This window comes from Calonectris borealis, chromosome 1, assembly GCF_964195595.1.
Source record: "Calonectris borealis chromosome 1, bCalBor7.hap1.2, whole genome shotgun sequence".
Classification (NCBI taxonomy): Eukaryota; Metazoa; Chordata; class Aves; order Procellariiformes; family Procellariidae; genus Calonectris; species Calonectris borealis.
Genome location: NC_134312.1, coordinates 195,922,731 through 195,947,576, shown reverse-complemented (window position 1 = coordinate 195,947,576; position 24,846 = coordinate 195,922,731). Strand labels below are relative to the sequence as shown.

The following is a 24,846-nucleotide window of genomic DNA, read 5'->3' as shown; positions in this document are numbered from 1 at the left end:
CTGTGGGATGGGTGGGTGACAGTGTGCCTGAGAGTGTGTAGGTCAGGAACAGAAGAGAGGACTTCAAGGGTTACATGATGGTGGGAATCTGTTACAGGCCACCTGATCAGAGTGAGGAGGCAGACAAAGCCTTCTTTAAACAACTTGAAGAAGTTGATGAACTGCTGATGTTGGTTCACATGGGGGACTTGAACCTCCTGACGTCTCCTGGAACTGCAACGTAGTAGGGCACAAGCAGTCAAGATTTCTCGAGGGTGTTAGGAATAACTTCTTGATACAGGATGGACCAACCAGGGGTGAAGTGCAGCTGGATTTGCTATCTACTAACAAGTAAGGACTGGTTGGAGCTCTAGATCCTGAGAAGAGTGAGGAAAGCGGGTGGCAGAGTACAGACCCTGGACTTTAGGAGAGCAGATTTCAGTTTTTTAGATTTCAGAAACTGTTAGTTGGGATCCCATGGGGGGCAGCTCTGAAAGGCAAAGGAACTCAGGAAAGCTGGCAGGTCTTTGAGGTCAGCATTTTCCAAGTGTGACAGTGGGACACCCCAGTACTCAAGGAAACAAGGAGACATAGGAGGAGACTGGCTTGGCTTATCAGGGACCTCATGGCTGAGCTCCAATGCAAAAAAGGCAGTATATCGGAGGCAGAAGCGGGGGTTGGCTACAAAGGAGGAATTTATAAACAGTGCCTGGGCACGCAGGGATGGTGCTTGGAAATCCAAAGCTCAACTTTGGAATTGCAAGAGATATCAAGGGCAACAAGAAGAGTTTCTCTTGCTTCATTTGTGGTAAAAGGCTGAACAAGGAAAATGTGGACCTGTCGCTGAATGGGCCAAGGGATTTAGTGACAGTGGACTGAGGTACTGAGTGCCACCTTTGCTTCAGTCTTCACCAGCAAGGTCTCTCTGGCCTCTGTCTGCCAGGTGCTGGAGTGCCCCTTGGTATGGCACTTCTGATAAGGGGCAAAGGTAGAACTTGTGCAAGTCCGGAGTTCGGGAGCACAGACTCTCCTCCTTGCAGGAACAACTGAGAAGCCTGGCAATTCCATATATATTTATGATCTTTTATATATTTCAAATTATAGTCACATTCAAAACTGAGGGATGGCAAAGGTTTTCTATTCACAGCAGACAGCAAAGCTTTCTAAAACAAGTGGCTGAATGAAAACACATCTGAGAAACACTGGCTTCCTAGTTTGCGTTTGGCCAAGGAGCAGTGGTTTCGCTGAGTTGTCGAATGCTGCTTGCTTCCTTCTCTGCGTGAAATACAGAGATCACCAATATAGAGAGACCACCAACAATATTGATATTTGTGCATAAATATCAAGGTCACTGATGCAACTGGTATTATAGAGCTGTCTGAAAGATTCAGCTCTGTCGTGTCCCAGAAGGGAGATTTTGGGGTGCTTTTCAGGCCACTGGTTTGAAGAGAAGTCTGAGTGGTGTTTTGTAAATAGTGTGGGATCACTGTAGTGACATGTATCGTGTCTCCAGGGGAACGTGCTGCTGATAAAGAGCTTAATTAGGTGGTTTGAGCCTTAGCAGAGAATTTACACCAAAAAAAGGGGATCCTTTTGAGAGACATGCTATACAATCTTTATCCTGAATACTTTCTATGCTTTCAGAAATTTGCTGTCATCAAATGTAGCACTATTGCATACAAGTAGAGAGGCTGCTGTGGTTTTCACTAGTCAGTGAGGGGGTCAGAAATCATGATTTGTGTACAGTCGAAATGGGAAGATGTTAGATGGATTGGCGTTAGACAAGGACTGGTCAAAAGAATGTAACAGATCTTGATTATTATTGTTCTTGATTTTATTTATAATTGTGAAGTTGCAGATGGTTTTAGTTTTATTTTCAAAGGCTTGACTTTGAAAGGCTCGTTTATATTCCCTTGAATTCTTAAGTAACCAGTAGTACCTGGCTCAGCACAGAAGTCTGCCAAAGGTATTGTTTTGCAGGAATTTTCCTATAATTAGGTGATCATTATACTAACATTTTTTCCTAATCTCTACCTATCTAGCTCTCCTCTGTCTCTGTAACTTTGAAGAGTCTCAGCTTGTATGTGGAGTAAATTAAACTTCGAAGGATGTCCATTTATCAATTTGTTTTGATATTGATTCGCTTGAACAACTTTTATGGAACAGAATATACACAATTATCTTTCTTACTGCATTTCTGATCGTCATTTAGGAATGTCTTTAAATGTCTGGATCAATTTGCCTTTCTAGTCAGAAGGATACCTGTATAGAGTTCTAGCCAAAGTTCCTCCTTGAGAAGTTTGTAGAGTGGGTTTCTGCATACACTCACAGTAATATATTGTTGTATATTTTCAGAATCAGGTTTATTCTGTGCGTGTTACAGACATACCATGTGTTGAAAGTAGTCTAAGCTACTCGACATCAGGTTTTGCAATTTATTCCCTTGTAACTGGAATTATTTTTAGTCTTTGCTTTCCAGTGGAAGCCTTTTTTGAACATGTTGACCAAATTCAGAACAATTCAGAGAAGGGTAGAGTTCTTAAAGATACCTAAGTTTCTACAGTATTTATAAAACAAGGCTGTTAGGTAGTGAAGAGGGAAGTCCACCTGATGAAAAATGGCAGCATAAGCTTCCCGTCTTCTTACACATAAGAAAATCCTTGCTGCGACAGCCTTTGTAAATACCCCAGCTGTGAGACAAACTTCAGTCACACCTTTGAGAGGATTGCACACAAAACTCATAGTGTTGCTTATTTTGAAATACATTCACAAGATGCAAATTGACATTCATTAGTTCAGATGCAGGGAAACTGCTGCAAGTACCTTGCTTGCAATGGTCTACATGATAATAATATTCATACAGTGCTTCCCATCTGGAAGCTTTACAGTCTTAAATTCCTTCAGCATTATTACGTGAATATGAAAGATAAAAGTATTATTCCTTTATTGCTATTACTGGGCAAACTGAAGCAGAGAAATTAACTGAGAAACACAAGATTACACATGAAACCTGTGTTAGAGCTAGAAATGAAACACTGTCTTCTATTCTATTTACTGGAAGAGCCTTTCTTCCTTCACATTCTTGGTAGCCAAATGACACATTGGAAATCATGACTCAACTAGTTATTATTTGTAACAAGATTTTTAATTGGCAGTAAGTAGTAATTTTAAAATGGAAATGTCTTTGGATTATTTTAAATTCCACAGGGTGTATATTTGTTGCTACTGATGCCTTAAATGAGGAGAAAATTACTTAGCTATAATTCTTTTTCTTTGAACGCAGGTGTTTGAAACAAATAACCTCACCACACCCTTTATCTGTGTGCCATCTGGACCAAAGCTAGGCAGTTATTTTGATTTTTGTTCTGTTACTCATAGGCAGGAAAATGTGGCAGAGCAACATATGTATTCTTTACTGGGGTGAGTGCTTGATCGAGAACAGTAATTCCCTGGGAATCAAAAGTTGGAAAATACTGCTTTTGAAATACGAAAGTCATTGGGATTTGTAGTAATTTAAGCAAACTCTCAGCTTGTCCTTAGTGAATCTTTAACATATATTTCATAAAATAGAAGATGGAAATATTTTCAAAGGGAAAGTAAAATTTAAAATTTTGATTGTTTTTACCCATTTGTCTGTCATGTATTCAAGCAGTAAGGGACACGGCAGGTAGAATTGGGTATTACAGGGAGCTGCAGACCTCTATGGCAACTGAAATTACTGGAATCATTGGAATTATTATTTTAATGAACTTTTAAAACTAAATTGTTAATATAGACAGGTTGGAATTTTATAAAAAGATAGAAAAAAAGAGAATATTTGTTAATGATTATGTGTGTATATTGCTGTGCCTACTTTTTTGTGTAAAACTCCTCTTTTCTGTGGCCAGTAATTTTTCCTGAGCTCTGCAGTTTGGACTAAAGCACTTCTAAACTTAATGTCCCTGAAGGTGAATTTTGGAATTTTCTGCAGAAACGGTTCTACCCTCTCTAAGAATGAGAAAATGCAAAACCACTGTTGTTTGTAATGTGTTAAAAATTCTCTTGAGGAAGATCTTGGGGGTGGGTGGGGGACAGCCACCTTACAGCCAACTGGCTCCTTACGGTGACTGCACGAAGAAAGTGAGGGCGGAGGGGAGAGCGAATTTGGATTAAAAGCCCAGTAAAGAGCCGGTGGGGATGAAGGGAGAAGAGGCAGAGGAGTCATCGTGGCGGAGGAGTCAGTAATAGGGGAATTGATACTTCCCAGACAATGGGACTAGAAGTGAAGGGTGGCTGGTAGGAAACGGGGCCAAGGGGGGACTAGAAAGGGGTGGATGAAGGGGTAGGGACGGGAGGAGGGATGGGACAGGGCTGAGAGGGCTGGAAGGACGAGATGAGCAATGTTTGGCTGGGCAACGGGAACAGTGCATGGGAGTCTGGGAGTGGAATGGGGAGCGTGAAGTGGGGAAGACACAGCCGTGAGGAGACACCAGATTGTAGAGATGGAGTAAGAAGAGAGCAGCTGGGGAGATGGGGGAGGTGAGAGACAGAGAAATCCCCTCCCAAGCGCAGAATGCAGTGCGGGAGTCCTGATTTCCATCCTGCATCCTTGCTTTATAGCAAATCCCACCAGCAAAGGGTATGCCTTGCTTTGCCTTAGTGCTTGGGTTAGGTGACAGAAAGTGTTAAGTGTTTTCAGGTGAGGAGAGCAGCAAGTGACTTGTGTGTGCTCTTAAGGTAACTGGGTCAACAGTTGGTTCATTTGGCATCAGTTTAATCATATGTCCACTATATTACCTCGCTTACCATTTTCACTTCTGAAAGCCTGAGTCCAACAAGGTAATGCAGCACACAGTGGAAAGCACATAGATGTACAAAGAAAAACCCTTACCAGATTATTATTCTATTTATTATTACTTGTAATGCAAGAGCAGATAACTTCCTAACGCATTTCTTCTTCGATACAGCAGGTAGTGTATAAGCTAATAATAAAAGCTAGTCCGTCCTAGGATCTCCCAAGGGAGGATGCCAGACAGATCTGGGGGCTTTTGACAGTGTTCTCAGGTGAATGAAGAAACAGACCATGTGTTCGGGTATTAGTGAATATTTGAGTGTCACTCAGCATACTTTTAAGCATAATAGTTTTATGAGCAACGTGTTAAAAACTGGCATGAGGCACTGTAAATAAAGTATCCTTACTGATGCTTGTTCTTACATTAGATTGAGCTGAGCAGTTGGGTACTGCAGGGATGGACTCTAGGCTTTATTTTATTTTATATCCTCATTAGGGATTTGGAAGAAGGCAAATAGCATGTTAATGACATTTGTCTCCTTCAAGGAGTAAAATGGAAGCGTCACACTACTGTTTAAATTTATTATGTGCTTATGGTATTAATAGATACTTAGAATGGCTTTCTGCCTAATATTAATACCATCCTTTCTGGTTCACCATAAAGTCTATTATTACTTCAGGCAGTCATTTCCTTGTTACAAAAGGGAATCTCTCTGCAAAGTAATGAGATAGTTCCTACAAAGTTGCTGCCACTGATTTTAATCAAGCATTTTACTCAATTAAGTACAAAGGGGTATACAATACTAGTCAGATCCTCTTGCACAGCTAGCACATATCCTAAACATTTACATACCAAATTTCAACCTTATTGGTAAATTCTCCTAAAGCCTGCCTGACTGAGATGTCATGTGTTTTAAAGATTACATTTATGTTATGTCGATATCCTTAGGGCATGACTTTTTGTTATGAAGTTTTCATTTTTATAATATTAAATCCAGAAATTACATTTCAAGTTGATATAGTTTACCTGTATTATGTTGGACATGTTTACCTACTTTATAGAAGCAGAGTTTGAAACATTTGGCCGGAAGGTTTGAATCTATACGTTATTGTTATATGTATATGTGTATGTGTGTGTATAAATATATATAACATATCTTGCTAATTAATACAGAAAATGATCCTCAGTCATTAAACTTCTTATGACACAAATGATCAGTGTGATCAATGACAATCTTTTTCAATCTCTTTTTTCTGTTTTAAATCATACACATCATATGCATTATGGATTCAAATGATAGCTATGGTTTTCCATAAACTGTACAATAACCGGCACAGTGTCATGAAATTCTGATAAATATCTGCATTGATAATTTAAATAAGATATACTGAGCAGCTTTTTCAGAAAGCTGAGCATTGTCCTAAGGTTTTTTCACTGAAGACAAGGGAGTATTTAACTGTTTACATCAGTGCAATTAGTTAGACTGATTTAATGTGTGTTTTTTAAAAGCCCACATACTGTATTTTAAAATTACTGTATTAGGTTATTCCACATAAAGTTTTAGACTATGCTTTTTTCAGGAAAAGAAAATTATCTTTGGTTTCTTTTTACAGAATCATAGAATTAAAATACAATGTAAAGTTTAAAAAAAACCCCACATAATACAATTTTTTGTCAGTCCTTATGCCTGATGTTTGCAATTTCATCTATTGTAACTCACTTCTATAATATCATCTTTTCTGAAATGCTGAATAAAAGATTACCCTATAGATTTCAGCATTTCAGCATGCTTATCCAGCTTTATCTTTAAGGATATATTTTAAATTAATTCGTGAATTATGTTGGACTTACGGTAGAGTTAGACAGCTTCCACGGAATAGCTCATTTGGTTGGTTCTGTCTGTGCTGTTCTGTCGGTCAAGGCAAAGTAACTCAGAATAGCTTGTGTCTACTGAGTAGCTAAGGTGGCCTTGGGCATACAGATTTTAGTACGTAAATCAAATATTGTAAGTCAGTGTGTGTACCTCACAGACACTCCTGAGATCTGTCTAAACACATGAACCAGGTAATCGTGTGTCTTTAAACAGTGACTTTTCTTATCTGTCCTTCCACTTCCTCAGGAATGTTTCATTCTCTGTCATGTGTCAAATCTGATGCTCAAGCACTCATCTGCCCAGCAGGTAAAATCTACTGAAGTGGGCCCATGCACTCCGAAGTGCGGAGTCCTGTGGTTTTCACCGTGCTTCCACCTAAACAGAGAGTAGGGGCCAGTTAGCCTGGGTCCAGCTGCAGGAGAGAGCATCCATCCCTGTGGTTTTGGTCAAGTACCTAGTATATATGAGGGTCGTATTTAACATACCCAGGGTCTTTAAAATAATCTGATTAACTGTAATCCTTTCACATACTCATTTATCTTATTCAAAGATGTTAAGAAAATTATATGCAACAAATATTATTGTTATAAATGCAGCATTTACTGTTGTTAGAATGAAGTAGAAGAAAATAAATTCGTGTAAGTGGACATTCATTTTATTGGTCATCACCTTGGCATCTTTTTATGTCATGTGAAAGACTGATTTATTTTGGATTAGTAGCTTGGTCCTGATTGGTCTGGACTGGGTACATAAAAAGCATAATGTCCATTTCATAGCATTTAAAAGTTCCTGTATGTTTTTTGTGCAACTATTACTTAGTAGCATTTAATATGCCGAAGATACACCATGCCAAACCAGAGATGTCTTTACTAGGAAAAGAGGGACATCTGGAATAATTTTTGCTTTGAAACTGATTCTTGCCCTACCTGTTGCTCTGCTTTGTGGGACAACAAACTGGGATTCAAAAAGAAGCCTAGGATGAAGACAAATATGACAGAAATTATTTAGAATGGCTCAGACTCAGGCAGAAAACAGGTAGAAATACCTGAAGGATCTGATTTGGAGGCATTCGTGACGTGTATCTAACACACAGTGACAAGAACAAGAGGTAATTTACCAATGTAGGCATTCCCTTGCCCAAACACCTTTATTGTTTAATGTTACTTTTTATTATAGTTTAATCTATAACATAATTTTTAATAATTGTCACTCATTGATTAACTGAGTGGCAACTACTGAGCTAGAGCCATGTGTGCTGTTATATTTCATCTCTAATTCAAAGCACATTGAATTCTTTCTTCAAATTTGACAAACCTTGAACAAGTGGGACATGGGTAATCCTGACTGTTCTGGCCAGTAGCCACAAAATGGGAGTGCTCTCCAAGAAGGTGGGAGATGAAAGTTCAAAACCCTGAGATTTAATTAAACATTTAACCCAAAGCTACCATGTTCTAGGTGAGTTCTCTAGCCGTTAATCTGTTACATAAAAAGCAGTTACAGCCAAATTGAAAAGGAGGAGCTGCTTTTCTGCTCTGCTTTGTACACCTGAAGTGGCCCAACGAGGTGAGGTCCATGTGGGGATGTATCTCAGGCCGTGTCGGGCCCAGGTTGGCTGTTGTGGATCCCGTTCTGAGTTGCTGCCTGATTCACTGGGAACCAGATCATTTGGGTCAGTTTTCTGGTTTCTGTTCCACAGGCCAGGTTTAAGCAGCCAACTTCTCAAATGACTTGAGCCCTGAGTGAATGTGTCTTGGGAAATGCCAAATCCCCACGATGGCGATGGTCAGCTGAGAACGTACTGAAAATTTCAGTGCCCCTTTCCGTGTGCATATGGAAAGAAATGTCAATGCTAGTGTTTAAATTCCTAATTTATTAACAGCCTTATGTACCATGCTTCATATAGTTTTGTGCATGCTTTCTTCCTGACAAAGCCTTTCATTATCATTGGGTTGCCATGGAGTACTGATCACACGGATCTGGGAATAATAACCCATTATGCTAATATAGCTTGTCATTGTGTTTGATGCGAAGTGATGTCCCATAAGAACAGCTGATGCTTGTAACTAATACAATTTATGGTAAGATCACAGTTTATGGAACAGCATTGCCAAACATTGCCTACCCTCTTCTTTGAATTATCTTTTTGATTCCATGCCTATTTACAAAACCATTTATGCATTTTTTAGGTCAGTATTGTTCTGGTTTTAATTTCTTTCTACAGTAAGGATCAGGGTTTTTAACAGAACAATTCTGGCCTATTTGCTTAGTGCTAGAAACAAGTGTTTTTCTTCTGAGCTCTCCTGCTCCCTTGGAGCCTCAACTTTGTGTCATACAGTTCCCTTTGGGACAGAGGCAGGACAATTTACTGGCTTTGATGAACTTCTGAGGTGCCACAAGGGAAGAATGAAGAAAATTTTGTTCAATAGGTGTAATACATAAATTTGTAATGCATACAGCATTACCACAACCTTTCTCATACACTCACGTATGAAACTGAATTTTATTTCAGACTGTGCTACTATACAAGGAACAGGCCTGGAATCTTTATATTGATTCAGCTTTGTTCTGTAGCAGATGACCAGGCATTTGTTGGTGATCTGTAACATGCGCTAAAACGTGGTTTTAGCCTTTTCCAGATTCTCAGGACAGTCCACCTTCATGTTCATGTGAACATACTTTCAGTAATAGCATCTCAGGCAGTGGAATATGGCTTCCCTGGAGCATATCACTGCGCCTTGGGAAGAGCTTCACTTTTCTATACAAGCACTCTCTTCAGGCAAACCATGTTTTGTATGGTTATCACTTTTAGTTATAAGACATATTTATAAATTATTCTGGCAATGTACTTTTTCTTTAAAATATTCCCTGAAAATTGAATCATCCCAATAAGTTGCCTCCACTTTCATGTTCTCCTGAGGTGTATTCTAAAAACAACTCTTAAAATCAGCTTCTGTTTTGGCAAAGCATGTTGGACAAGCAAACCATCATGACAGGAAATTATTACATATATCACAAAGATACTCGGATCACACAAGTTATATTTGTACCTGGATGTGCAAAGAGAAATCTTACCAAGATTATAAATAGAAGAATCCTTCTTAGAGCATCTGTATTGTACTTTTACCAAAGAAAGATTGTTCTCAGCAATATGTTTTCTGCTAATGTCTTCAACAAGTCATAAATTATACAACCAGAAAAACCATTGTGTCATCCAATCTGTTCTCCTCATAGAGCAGGCTTTACAGCTTCTCTGAATTAATTTCTGTTTGAGCTAAAGCACATCTTAAAAAAAAAAAATCTTAATTTAAAATTTCCACTAATGGAGGAATCAGCACAAGCCTTAATAGCGTTCTGGCAGTTAATTTCCTTCCTTTTGTGTTTAACTTCTTTAATCCATTTGTCTAGTTTAAAATTCCAGACACTGGATATTACTGAACGAAGAGCTGTCTGTTAGCAAATTTCTGTTCCTCATATTCATGCTTAGCAGGCATGGAAGTCATCTCACCTAACTTTCAGGCATGTTCGGTGTTTTTATATTACATCTGACATAGTCAAGCCTAGTTTTCCTTATAGCCAGTGGAGAGAAATATGCACTTTCAGGGTACAGTTCAGATGAGCTGCTTTAGACATGTTTATTAGGAGGTAATGAATCACACCTTGGAAGTGCCTGAGTGCTTGTGTTGTCTAAAAAGGCATTTTGGGTTGAGTCGCTCCATGTAAATATGTTTTGCAAATAGGTGCCATTGTAGGTGCAATAGGTGCAAATTCCTGACGTTAGAGGATATGATTAAATGACTCTGTAACTTTCTCATGGTCAAACTAAACTAAGCTTTTAGGCAAGTTTTCCAGTCATTAGTTGTAGTTGCCTTTCCTGAATGTCCTCTAGTTCATCAGCATCTTTCTCAAGTTGCAGACACCAGAACAGGACTGAGCATCCAGCAGTGTTTGCAGAGACACTGGCAGTGAAGCCGTAGAGCTTTCCTGCTTTTGCTTTTGTTTATCCTGCTTGAAAAGGCTCTTCATAGCTCTTCAGGTCACAAGAATAGCAGACTGTTCTTGACACATTAGTCATCCTGGTCTCAGGCCTTTTTTCATAATCAGTGCTTCCCAAGAATAGAAAGCCTTATTCTCTCCGTGTGGCATGCGTTCTTTGTCTCTGGCTATGCAATTCTCCATAGGTTAGAATTAATATCTCATATATTCTTTGCTTGCATTTAGTTTTCAAAATGCTATTCAAAGTAGGAGGACCCTTTTACTATTTTTTCTACCACTCTTAATTTGTGTTATGCCTGTAAACTTTATAGAAATGTTTTTGGTTTTCTTTTATGTCATTAACAGTAAGGATAAATAGTACAGGACCAAGAACTGGTCTCTGTACCTCCACTAGAAGTACATTCATTAGGGTGTGATTCTCCCTCAACCCATGCTGAGAAGTGTCTGTTACCTAGCTTTTAATCTATTTTTGTTGTGAACGTTGATTTTTTGGTTCTCATTTTACAGTTTGGTAAGATACCAATCCAATTGCCAAACATAAATATAAGACTACACTTTTAACCTTGTTAACCAAATTTATAATCTCGTAAAAAGATACAGTTACTTTAATAAATCTACTTTCCATAAACCTATGCTTATGGCGTTATATTATTATACTTTGATTCTTTATTAATGAAATGAAGCCATTCGTGGATGAATATCAGGCCAAGTGTGTTGCGGTTGCCTGGATTGTCCTTGCTGACACTTTAAGAAAACCTGATAGAACATTAGTTTTGTCCCAGCCCTCAGGAATACTGAATTTCCCTTTGAATATCCCATAAAAGGAATCTTTTTATTATTTTCAGATGTAATTAGGCTCTTCAGTTTTTCTAAGGAATTACTCTGTTTTCTCAGTGTTTAAGCTGTTTATTTGGAAAATCCAATGTTAGCCTTAGGATTCTTTCTTTATTTTCTTAACTAACTGATGCAGAGTTCATCTCTATAGGTGGCTATTCCTCTCCAAATTTAATAACGTATTTCTGGGAGTTACTGATTCCAAAACATTTAGACATTTCAATATATGGAAGTTTTCTGTCATAGCGCACTGACCAGCATGAGAGCGATGTCCTGTCCATGTTGTGTTTGATATTTGCAACTATTTGCAAGGGACCTTCTGCATGTGCTTCATTCATCTGTTCAAGTGAAAGTTTTTCAGTGGGCAGCTGTACTCAAGCCAAACTTTCAAAAACCTTCACTGAGCTCATGTGGATGGTAAAAGTCATTATCTTGTCCCTGCTGGTTTTGTATTTCAGAGTCACCACGAGAAATATTTATGTCCTGGATTCTGAGTCTAGCAAAGCAGCAAACATTTACATTTGCCTTGATGTTTGTGGCTAAGAAACAAGTGAACTCCACTTTCAAAGAAAGAGTTGTTAATGTAATGTTAATAAAGGGTTATTAGATACTACAGCATCATAATGGTGTGTGGCTAATAAAAGATGACACATCATGTGTTGGGTTGTCTGTGAGCAAAGAAGCCAAATAGCGTTTAATTTAACATAGAAGATAGACAATGTTGTGAGTGTGCTGCTGCAGCCAGTATTAAGTACTGACCATAATGATTCAATCAGACATAGAGTAGGGGATTGACAATGATAACTATTGATACAGATTTTGGCTGCAAAATTTTTCCTCTAATTTTTCTTTGTATAGGTGTTACTTTCTATGCTCCACTGTAGAGGAAAACATGAATGGATGTCTGACTTATTCTCATGTTAGTCTTTATTCACAGAAATCTCTCCTGTGGTTTCATCACAGAAAGCTTCACAAAATTTTGTAGGAGTCTTCTTGGTCTGTGAAGGTTTAGCTTGCCAGTTCACAGTGCCAGCTTGCGGCTTGGTTTGCTCTTGGTATTGTGCCATTTTCCACCCACATGAGCAAGGGTATGAATCCTAGCCAGGAGCAGCTGGAATGCACCATGATGCAGTTCAATCTGCACAAGATGCTCTTGAAGAGTTTACAAACTTAAGAGTGAGAGTCATCTCTTATAACCTTGGATGCATATCTTTGTTGTCAGTTCTCCTTTAGTAATCACTGACAAGTGATAGGCACCTCTAGAAAGTCATTTATTCTGTCTTAAGCTAAGAATTAAGAAGGATATGATGAATCACCTAGAAGTGTCAGTCTCTCTTCATTTCCTCTACTTGGAGCCTAGATGGCTAGATTAAATTTTATATTTGGCTTGTAGGTGGCTAAATTTGAACCTTTCCCTAAAAGGCAGCCATAGAATAGATCAGGAGCATCAGAAGATGAGGTCAAGGAAGCAGCTAAGTTTTAAAGATATTTCTTCAATGTAGTACTACACTTTGAAACATAACTAAAGATGACATCATATTTATTATGGCATGAAATAAGCAAAACTCTTTAGGAAATCAACTCTTAGCCATTGAACAGTGTTAGGTCAGTAGGACTGTTCAGACCATGCAATTTCAGAGGGAAATGAGCTACAGCCTGTTTCTTTTTGTGCATCAGGAATAAAATACTGCTTATGTTTGCACAAGTGCATTACAACACGCTCGGGTTTTCATTCAGGTGTGTACATTGCACAGAAGCCACATCATCCATAACCGATATGCTGTTCTCATTCCAGTGAAACAGATGAGTTTTTAGCAGCATAAACATTTGGCAGTGGTTTGGAAGAGCGAGTGTGGACAGACAACAAAAATTCAGGGAAGATTCCAGTTCTGACATCTGAGGTAGCTATTGAAATTGGAATAGGACTCAGATGCAAGCATTTAATGTCTTTCTGTAGTAAAAAATAAACAGTTAATTATCTTTTTTAAATGCCATCTTATCCAGACTCTGACAGTTTTATTGTAAAACATTTAAGGAGAAAAGGAAAAGTATACTCTCTCCAAGAGAAAATGTGTAGGGAAGGAAGATGCATCTTCCCTGTTTGATGGTCCCTCTTTTGGAAGTAACTATTCCTTCTCTTTTGGACTCTTTTAGCCTTGTGCTTCCTCGGCCTTTTTCCAAGTTCCCTAAAAATAATTCTTCCGCTAACACCCATCAACCATAAAATGACGGGAATATCTTCATCTCCCTGTCTCTCAAAAGGAAAGCAAACCCAACAAAACATCTGTCTAAAAATCTTATAGGAAGCTATTTTCTGATCCAACAAAACCAAAGTGGAGGCTAGCTTTTTCCCCTAGTACATAAAAAAAGTATAAAAGAAGAGTGTGGACATCTTTATTTAAAATAAAATGCTCTTTAAGCTCTATTTGAGCCCAAAGAAATTCTGGCATAGTTTCAGAAATAAACCTTTTATTTGTTTTAATTTTTTAAAAATCAGTTAATTTACTCATCTGGAAATGATGATCTGAATATATCTTTCCACCCCTATTTGGAGTTTTGACTTTTGGAATAACTGGCAAAGATAACAAAACTTTTGAAGTTATCTAGAAAAGATACCAAGATTTTGAAAGTATATTGTTAATCTCAAGTCAGCCTTCAAAGAGGCAGCATGTCATTACCATATAAAACACAGAAACTGAGAAGTATTTATGTTTGATTTGGATCCCATCAGAAGCAACACAGATGTTTCCTTTAGTGAGAAGTCACCCCCAAATGGAGCACTCAAATGGCAATTGAAAATTGTTTTGGAATTGTCCACAAGATTTCCCATGTCATTTAGCTTTTTCAGTGTTTAATCTTATAATAAACCAAGCAAATTCTAAAATTGGCACAGCTAAAAATCTCTATGTTACATGCCTAGATTCCCACATATCTTCAGCACGGTGTTATATGTAAACAAGAAAATAATGATCTAGAGGAAAAGGAGCAAAAAATAAATGGTGAGCAAAGAGAATGGGCAGGGAGGAGAATTGCTTTCCTGCCTCACTCAGATGTCTTGCCGGGATCTGAGATAAGAACCCAGGGAGCATTGTTAAGCTGCTCAACCCCTGACCTGCAACTTAGGAGAAAGAGAGAGGGAAAGTCTACATCTTACAGAATCATAGTTAGGAGGAGCTTTGCCAAGTCAGTGAAAAGGACTTTAGAAAGTAGATGAATGTATATGTCAGGATTTGCTGTTTGTTTGTTTGTTTTGGCAGCCGTCATTCTTGAATCCCCTGCGTAGGGAGGACACGGTCTCTCACAAGAGGAGAAAATGCATTCTACCCACTGGTTTTCTCTACGGAGTCTCATATCAATTACCCCTCTCTTGCACAGAATAACAGTGCATGTCTGAGGGTTACAAAGCTTAACACCTACCTGCCAGCAGCTGGGATGTGAGGGCCAGAAGGTTGCTAACAGCTAATAAAGCCAAACCAACCTTTCCAAGGTACCAGGCTGAACAAGATCCTTAGCTTCAAAGCTAACAGGCACTTCAACACATACATCCATCTCAAATAAGACCTGTCAGTGTGTGAAAGGATTGTTCTAATGTTTCCCTGAGCTTGGGCAAAGGTATCTGTATTAAACTGGTTATTTCCTAATGGGGTTCATCTCAGAAGATGGCTACTTCATAAGCATCTCTGAGTGGAATGAGCATTTGAGCTCTTTGTAGACATGCAGACAAGAGCATCCCCCAGAAGTGGTATTTTAGCATCCATCAGGTCTACTGAGTGGCCATATACTTATTTTCATGGATGCTGCATTTTGTTTCTGTCCTGCAGACGCCTGGATCTGATTGTTAAGAAATGACCACATCTGGGACTTGTTCTGAGGCTCCGTTCAGCAAATCATTGACCACCTCTGGATTCAGGGGAGTGCAGAACGGGTTTACTACAAGGAGTTAGCCTTAGGTCCTGAAATGTTCAGTCTCACTGAGGATATCATACAGTCTGTTTTAGGCCTGCTGTTTTATAACGTCCCTGAAGATACTGAAAATAAATTGAAGAATGGCATGCGTGTGCACATGTACACACACACATGAAGCTCAAGCCTCCTTTTTCTTGGCTAGAGTAGTTGGGTTGGCCAAAGCTTACACTTTATCAGCAACTCTGCCACTTCTTAGTGGATGCACTAATTAGTCTCCCCTGTTTTCTGGGTTTGCTGTTCCTTGTGTTTACATAGAAGTTACACGCTCTTATTGTGGTAAAAGAAATAGGAAGTTTGGAAAAGGATTGCCCAACCAAGTCCACAGGGGTTGGAACTGTCTTCTGTAGTTCAACAAGTATTCTGAAAAGAGTGGAATAAATGTATCTAAACCTGGCAACAGCATTTTTTCACTAAGTCTTCAGACAGAAATAATATAAAATGTTGGTCTTATCTCAGTTAAATCTTGATGAAGTCCTGGAATGCCTTTATCACTGAAGATATATCTCCTTCCTCTCTCTTCTCCCATGCCATTTTACACAAATGACTCTCCCAAGGCATGTCTCTTTAAAGAAATGGAGAAATCTGGAATTTATAAATTAGTCTTTTCTCCATTACAGTTTTAGCATATTCAGGTAGTTTGAGAATTTCCATTTGGAAGAGCTTAGGTCAGCTCTCACCACCTTTTTGAAATCCTCCCAAATCTGTTATTTCCTTCAGACTTGTTTTCAGAATGAGCCATTTTGCTGCAGAATCTTGAACTTCTTTTATACTTTTCCCCACTGACCTTACGGCCTCTTCCATTTTATCTTCTAGACTAGATAGTATTTCCTCTGGCAGAGGGATTTACATGCTATGCCCAGACTTTTGTTTTGCATTGAATTGTTGGGTTTTATCTTTGTTACATGTGGACCATCGATCTAATTGGTCAACCAAAGTAACTCTTCCTGAGAATCGTGGCTTAAACAGGCTTTTGAAAGACAGGATGCGTTGGGATAGTTTTATGTCATGTTCTTGTGTCAAGTCAGCTGCACAGAACGACCTAGTGTCTTCTCCCAGTAGTTCCTTGAACAACAGTTTTAGACAGTGTTCAGAGTCTGGAGTTTTAAAATACAAGTTCACTGAGATTTCTATTGTGTGTAGTTTTGGAGACAACTTTGTTCTACTAAGAGGGAAAATGTATTTGAGCTTTTTGCAATATAGACTGTCTCATACGTTCTTATTGTCTGTATGTGCCTGTATCTACTGTCTGAGTCTACCTACTGCTGTCAGCGAGTGAATTTTTCACTGCAAAGAGTTCCTTCACATGCAAATGAGCCTTCACAGGGAATCAATTTCATGCAATATGAATATTTGCCTACATGCTTTGTTTACTGCTTATTTTACATTTTTTATGAAAATAGAGGAAGCTTTGCAGCAGTACATTCAGTTAAATGTAGTATCAAAGCTCCATAGTTGATGCTCTCTGCTGGGACATACATATGCAAACAGTAATTACAGATCTCTCCATCCCTAGGAGAATGCATGCCAGCCTCAGTACAGTTGGAAGTGTAAATGGTTTCCAGCACTAGAGAAGGAAAGCTATGTCTGCAATGCTATTGCTTATGGAGATTCAGGCAGCAGCTTTTATACGGACCTTAGAAATCACTACGGGCCATACAATCAGGTTTTCTTATGTTTATTTTAATCATTAGTTTAAATTATATTTAGGTAAGCATGCAGTTGAGAAGAGGGGAGGAGTATCTTGAAAAGGGTATATTTACTCCCTGGTTTATCACCTCTTTTAATAAGAAATGGAAAATAAGCAGTAAAGAAAACACATAGGCCGATATTCATATTGCATGAAATTGATGCCCTGTGAAGAGTAAGGCCAATACCGGTACCACCATAACTTACACTTTTACTTTCCAAATAGCCTGGATGTGGGACTCAGATGTGCACTCAATTCTTGCTTGTCTTTCATTTTTGAGTGTAAATCCTCCTAAGAGAGGATCAGAAACACAAGAAGATCAGACATTAGTAGCATCAGTTGCTCATCATAAAGTCCTGTACTTTAAATAAATTTATTTTGTATCATATATATTGCAAGTCATTAATATTATGTTTTATTGGTTAACTTAATGCCTTTATGGTTATCTTTTGTTGAAACATGCAAATGAATTATGAAAATAATGCTTATGTTAAAATAGTGCTACTACCGCATCTTACTAATATGCTGGAATAACATTTTCCTTGGGAATCTTACGGTTTCTTTCACCAAGATAAAAATGGATCTGCTAGACTTTAGATTGTTTCTTTCAGCAAAAGGTTCCCTTAAATTTTATTTTCTTTGTCTATCAAGCTCAAACTAATTGGAAATGTTCTCCTTCAAAGGGTGAAAAAGTCACCTTTTGGTAACCTTGGCACATGTACCATGTCCTTGTAACTGAAATTCTTCATGCTTTATTTAATAATGTGTTTTCTTTTTAATATTATAATTGCAGTTTTAAAACAAAGCAAATTTTCTTAAGAGTTATTTCAGCAGATGTATAATTATCCTTAAGGATATGTGGTTTCTCACTGACTCTTGGCATGGGAAAAGAAGAGATACTGGTTTTATCGCAAGGAATTTAAACTGTGTGTACTTTTGGCCAAAAGACCATAGTTACAAAACAAAACCCATCCTGTGTTGCCTCTGTGCTTTGCATTTCTGTACTAATTGCTTTCAGCTTGGATTGTATGATAATACATGTGTTTGATATGCATGGTTTGTTTATGTCGAACTCCATTATCCTGTCTCATGTTCTTGGAGTGCCTGAAGTAGTTTCGCTAATCTGTCAGCATAGTATGTACTTGCGGATAAATATAGACATGCAGCCACTCGGTGAGTGGTCATCATCATATGCTGAAGCTAAAAATTACCCCTTTGGTTATGGAAAGGCTGATCTGATCCGGAGGCCTGCTCTAGCTCACACATTGTAGGTCTTCAGCACTTGTCTATTAAAAAACAAAACGAAAAAACTAAAAGAAATGTCTGCCTCAATGCTGAAAAATTTATAGTGAAGTATGAAACAGGATTATGAAACAACTAATTTCCTTTTCGATTTTAGTTAGAAAAGGATTCTAACTTTTCTAACTGAAGGAGTGGAACATTTCAGGTATTCACAGGCTCATGGATATTACAGTAGCTTGTTGGAGAAAATCCAGTGCGATCGGCTTTATAAAGGGGCTCGGTACGTATGAAAATACTGCAAATACATGTTTTGGTTTGTGTTATTAGTTTGTTCATTGTTGCTAAAGAGTATATTTGACACAGCTAACTAAAAAAATGCAATCTCTGTTTCTTCTGCTTAAAGATACTGAAAATTCAGTAACTGTGTTTGGCTGAAGTTGTATCCAGCGTAGCACAGACTCTTGGCTTGTGCATTATGATCGTTCTGTTGTTTTGCTTCTTCTCAGAGCCTTAAGAAAAATACCTGTAGTATAAATCATCGCAGAGACCCTCTTATGATAATTTAATCCCCATTATCAGCTTAGTGACTCTGTGTGTGTGTGTGTGTGTTAAAACTACTGTGGTTTTTTTTACAACAATTTCTCTGATCAGGGAAATGATCAATACAGGAAAAAAATTAGCAGTGATCTTCATTTAGTAATCCTTCCTGTGGCAATAGTATATGGTAGTGGTGACAACCATATGTGATATTGCATTGCTACTTCCATATTTACTCCTTGTTTTTAACTTTCTAAAAATACGTAACATTGAGAAAATCTTATGGTTATAGCCTGAACTAAATGAAATATTCTGTAGGAAAAGAGTATCATTTGAAATACAGCTTATTGCAGATACAGTAGAAAAACAGGGAACATATCTTGGAAACAAGAAAATGGGTTGTTTGAGAGAAGTAGCCCTCAGGCAGAATTTCACCCCAAAATGGTACAGACATCTGATAGTTGATCAAGCATAGTTAATCTTTTTTACAGATTTTCCTAGGATAGGAGCTTTAAATATGTACACTTTCTAAAATTGACCTACAGATTCCCTGCTATTGCAGGGCCCTCGGGCATCAGGGTTACCGTGGTCTTCTGCATGTGCATCACCATTCATTCTCCTTGGGAATGAGCTACTTTTCTCTAGGTGAAGGGCTTAGTTTAATGCAGTACTTGGGTGGTGACCAGTACCCTACAGTATGTTACGAAATTCAAACTAAATGTTTCAAGTGGTCCATTCTCGTACTTCTCTTTGTAGAATGTTATTATTTTGAAATCAGATAGTAAAAACTTAATTTGTCAATGAAATCAATATTTAGAATTGAGTATAACCCCTTCCTCCCATCCCACCCCCACCAGATACCTTCTGCATAAACCCATACAAACTGTATGTGGGGATTTCTCAGGTAAAAATTATGCCTTTTATTTAATGGGCCAGTGTTTCACTGGTAGAGATGGCAAAAATGGACACATCTCTTTTATCGCTATTTTTAAGGCCCACATTATAATGTGTCAACATAAAGGGACCAATCATGGATGACTTTAATGCAGCTGTTTCTTAAGTTTTGAGCCTGTGATTTCTACTTTTATGTCTCAGTGGCAACTTTTTTTTTATGAGCTTGTAGGGCTTTCAGTCTAGGAAAAAGAACTATATCCTGTTAAAGCTCATACGTCATCGGTATAAATGTCAGTGATAGTCTAGTCACTGGGCCAGATTTTTACAATGCAAATATCAAGCATATGCAAATGCTTGAGATAATGGAACTGAAAAGATGCATTAGAAAGCCAAACCTGTATATAATAGTTCATGATCAACTCAGAACCCTCATACTGTTGGCAGTGTTAACTTCCACACTGAAGATGCTCATATGGAGTTAGCAGCTACAAAATCATCTTTTAAAAATTTGAATAAATCAGTGTCATATGTCAGTCATTTCTATAACTGCTGTAATTGCTGTAGCAATGATAGGTGTTAACCCCCAGGATATCCTTTTACTTTCCTTTGGGGGAAAGGCTGTACAGCCCTGTATTTCAGAGAAGAGCTAGAATAAAAATTTTTGGTGCACTGACAAATCTCACAAATAATTGCGTTTCTCTATTACAGTGTGCAAATAATTGATTTTTCAGTTAGATGTCTGGAAAAAAAAATTAGATCAGCCTGTGTCACAAACCTAACAGCATCATTGTTAAAAGGCCTCCTACTAACAATGACTATGTGGATTTAAATTCCCATCTCAAAATCCTGGCTGAATGCCACAGTGATTGAAGATAAGGGTGGCAGCTCCCAGGTAGAGTGATGTTTTCTTAAACTTAATTTCGTAAGGATGTGAGGCGTGCATGATCTCACACACTGCCTGCCTTCCATCCCGCCTGCATGTCCCTTGGTAGTAAATTCTGAACTTAGTAGCCAATTTAAACCAAAATTGCCTGAGGAACAGAAGGCAAGTTTGCATTTGATTAGATTCCTGTGGATTCCTTCCAGAGGGAGCCTGGGATGGTTGCGCTGGCCGGAGCGAGGCGGCGGCCCAGCCCGGGTGTGTTTAGCTTGGCAGAGGCGGGCTGGCGGGCAGCCTGCCTGCCCAGCCCCGGGCGCAGCGCTGGGGAGGGAGCTCGGGAGCGGCGGGGGGAGCTTGGGGTGATGACAGGGGGGAGGGCAGGGCTTTTACTGCACAAAGGACACAAATCCTTAAGAAAATTGGATTCACTGCGCACAAAAAAACATTTTTCCTGACTGAGCACTTGGCGATCAAACTGATTTCATGGGAAGTTGTGAGCCAGTCAAAACCACGCATTTGGCAAATGTATTAGTGACTGTAAAAATATTGTCTGACTCCTTCCTAAAGCTATTTGTGGAGAAATTTCCATTACCTAGTATATTCGATAGTCCATATAAATTTGCGTCTGATCCTTTGCATCCCACTGTCTTCATGCTTAAACTCTAGGAGAGCCTAGGTGATGACAGGAGACCAGTAGCACTTACACTCTTTTCTGGCGGCTCTTTTTTCATTACTTTGAAGTAGATTATTATTCAGAACAACAGTGTATTTTTAGAAACAGGTTTGTATAATATAAATGTAAAACTGCTCAATACACTTGGTTTTATGCAAAGACATAATGCCAACAAAACTCTGTGATTATGCTTTTGCCCTCAAAAATCAAGTGAAACTTTGTAGGAAACAAATCTAGCAAGAAGCATCTATCAGAGTGGAAGAAGTGGTGCTGCGGTGCTTAAGAGTGATGGCATCCCTTATCAATCAGGAGAGTTATTTTCAAAGTAAAGTATGGATGTGTTACACTTGCAGAATAATAGCTACATGAACAAAAGCATTTCTATCTTGCATTATAGTCATACAGTGGATGTCTAAACTTTGATTTTTCTAAAGGAAAATATGTTCTCTCTTCTCCAATGCATCTTTTTTATTTTCCAATGCATGAATTTGGGGTCTGATTCTGCCACATCATGAATACTCTCAAACTATAATGTAGTCTTTGGGATTTAGTTTTTTCAGTTTTTTTACAGCAATGAAGTGTTGAAGTATTCAGGAAAGATCTAAAATCTCATTTATTCTCAAAACAATCTCATGTAATTAATAGTTGACAGTTACTTTCAGTAGTTGTTGCAATTCTGTTCCTCAAAAGGAAAGGCTAAAGGCATTAGCTGTGCAGCATCCATCATTGTAGTTCATTCTTCTTTCTTTCTTTGCGACTCGGATGCAACATACAATGTAACACTCTGGAATGCAATGCTATGCGGAAATGCTATAATGATATCAGTTCACAGTATTTTCCACAGTTTGTACTGCATTAAAGCACCTCTGTCCCAATCACCGCCAGTGCTCTCAGGTGTTACGACACTTACATTGCATTCAGAGTGGCTAATGGCTGGTCTTCCCAGTGTTACTTAATTTGCTGCTTTTAAAGTCTCTGGCAAAGCTAACAGAGGGTGCAACCAGTACCTGCCTGAAGACCAGACATGACTTTTATTGCCAATAAGAGCTAAGCCGAGGATTTTGTTTTGGGAATTTTATGCATAGAATGCTAGTATTTGAATGAATGAAGTTTTGTTTCATAGTACTTCAATTTATTTTTTCTTCAGTTTCCCAGAAAAACAGTAAGTAGAGCTAAGCCTAGTACATACTACCTCGATATTGATTATGGGGAGTTCACAGAATCATGGGATAATTTAGGTTGGAAGGGATCTCTGCAGGATGATTAGTCCAACCTCTGCTCACCAACCAGAGAAGCTTCCTCAGGGCCCTGTCCAATCAAGTTTCGAGTATCTCCAAGAATGGAATTTCTTCTATATCTGTGGACAACCTGTACCAGTGTTTGATTGCCCCCTCACAGTGGAAATTTTTCCATATATCTAACTGGAATTTCCCGCATTCCAACTAGCGTCTGTTGCCTCTCATCCTGTCACTGTGCTCAAAGAAGAGTGTCGCTCCATCGTTGCTACACCCCATTAGGTAGCTCAAGACTGCAATAAGATCTCCCCTTAGCCTTCTCTTCTTAAGGTTGAAGCAGTCCAGCACTCAGCCTGTACTCATGTAGCAAGCACGTAAGCCCCCGACCGTCTTCATGGTCCTCCCTTGGCCTTGCTCCAGAATAGCAATGTCATTCTTGTATGGGGGAGCCCAAAACTGGACACAGTACTCCAGATGTGATCTCACAAGTGCCAAATGGGACTGTGGGGTTTGGTACCTTCAGAAAAACTAATACATAATGAACAGTTTTTGACCATGGAAAACATTTTGTGTCTGTCTCTTCATATAAGATTTATACTGGTGAAATGTCATTGTTTTTAAAGGAGTCATTCTTGACTGACCTCAGTATAAATGAGAGGAAAATCAGTCCCTTTACAACTCACCTTAGATCAGACTCATGATTTTTGCAAAGATAGGTCAGTTTGAATAGCAATAAAGAATAAACTTGTTATTTGACAACTGAGTGACAGATCTGGCCTACAAGATAAGGAATAAGAAATGAGGATGTTATTCAAACAGTTAGGTGTCAGCAAGTCTTACCATGTGAAAAAAAGAGAATTGAGTGTGCACTGCATAGTAAATACTACTCAGTTTTAATAGGTAAGATTTCATCGTTGTTTTCTTCTTCCAGTCTAGGTTATGTAAATTTTACCTATAATTACACCATGGAAATTGTATTTATGTATTATGTCTTTCTTTGATTATCAACTAGTCTCCAGTTTTGCTTTGACAGTATAATGAGCCACTGGAAAAGTTAAGACATGTTGAATTACCCACAAGTAAATGTGTCTTTTCTACATTTCAGCTTCTCCAGTTGGTAACGGATATATCAAGCCACCCGTCCCACCTGTTTCTGGTACACAGAGAGAAAAAGGACCTCCAGCCATGTTGCCTATCAACATTGACCCAGACAGTAAACCAGGCGAATATGTCCTGAAGAGCTTGTTTGTTAACTTTACTACTCAGGCTGAACGCAAGATTCGCATCATCATGGCAGAACCTCTTGTGAGTAGAAAGAAACTCTAAGTATATATGTATTTTACGTTGAATTTATTTTTAAATCAGGCTTTCTTACCATGCAATGCGGAGTATTTTGCTTGTAATCTGTGTTGGAGTTTGATAGTGTTTCCCAAACTGTAAGATATGCTACCATGGCAGTTAGAAGGTTGTAGTAGAGGAGAGAGATATGCAAGATATGCCAAAGGGGTATCATGAAAAGGAATGAATATTTTATTTCTGTTTGCAATATGGACATGTGTTAATGTGCTTGAGAAGCAGAAGGGGTGTCAGTCAGCATAGATTTCACAGCTGGGAGAGTGGTCACTTGAGTCAAAATGGATTAGAAAATGCTGAAATATGATAAAAACAGTAGTTCTGAGCATTACCAGTTTTCAGCTAAAACATGAAAATAAATAGCGCTGCTGGTTCTTATTTTAGTTCTGACAGTAGTAGGTTTCACAATCTAAGAAAGTGCTATAGCACCTATTTTCCAGAGATGAAAAAGCATGCAGCATTTGAAAACGGAGCTACATTATAAGGTCTTGCACAGTCAGTGAGAGAGCCATCGTTATTTATATTTTAGGCAAATTTAACATACAAGTATGTCTGTTGCAAATTGTCTTATGTAACTGAACTTTTGGGAGTCTGCTATTTTAAATTGAGACTACATTTTATATACCTTCTTGTTATTTTGGTTAGGGAAGAATAGTTCTGTAACCTATATTTTGGTTCTGACAAGGTAAAAATAAAAAAACAAAAATAACCAGGAACCTGTATTTCTGAGCTGTAAGGGAATTTTTATAAAATGTTATAACATTTTTGTTATAAAGCACAGTATAGAATACTTAGTTCAGTTCCCCATTTTCAGGTTTGGATATTCTGAACAGTAAAATTAAGATTGTCTTGATTCTGATGGCATCTGTTTAGCTTTCTGTCTTGATTTAGATTCAGAAGCATTTTATGCTGGGAAAGTTTTTCCAGA

The 24,846-nt window shown here is 38.4% G+C and overlaps 1 protein-coding gene across 1 annotated transcript in view; it reads left to right on the top strand.

Moving 5' to 3' along the window:
* Window positions 1-24,846, top strand: part of FRY (FRY microtubule binding protein) — a 175,930-nt gene that overhangs the window by 7,847 nt on the left and 143,237 nt on the right. Inside the window, exon 2 of the mRNA XM_075139803.1 lies at window positions 23,671-23,870. Within this exon, the coding sequence (XP_074995904.1) occupies window positions 23,671-23,870 (200 nt within the window). The remainder of the gene's footprint in view (window positions 1-23,670; window positions 23,871-24,846) is intronic.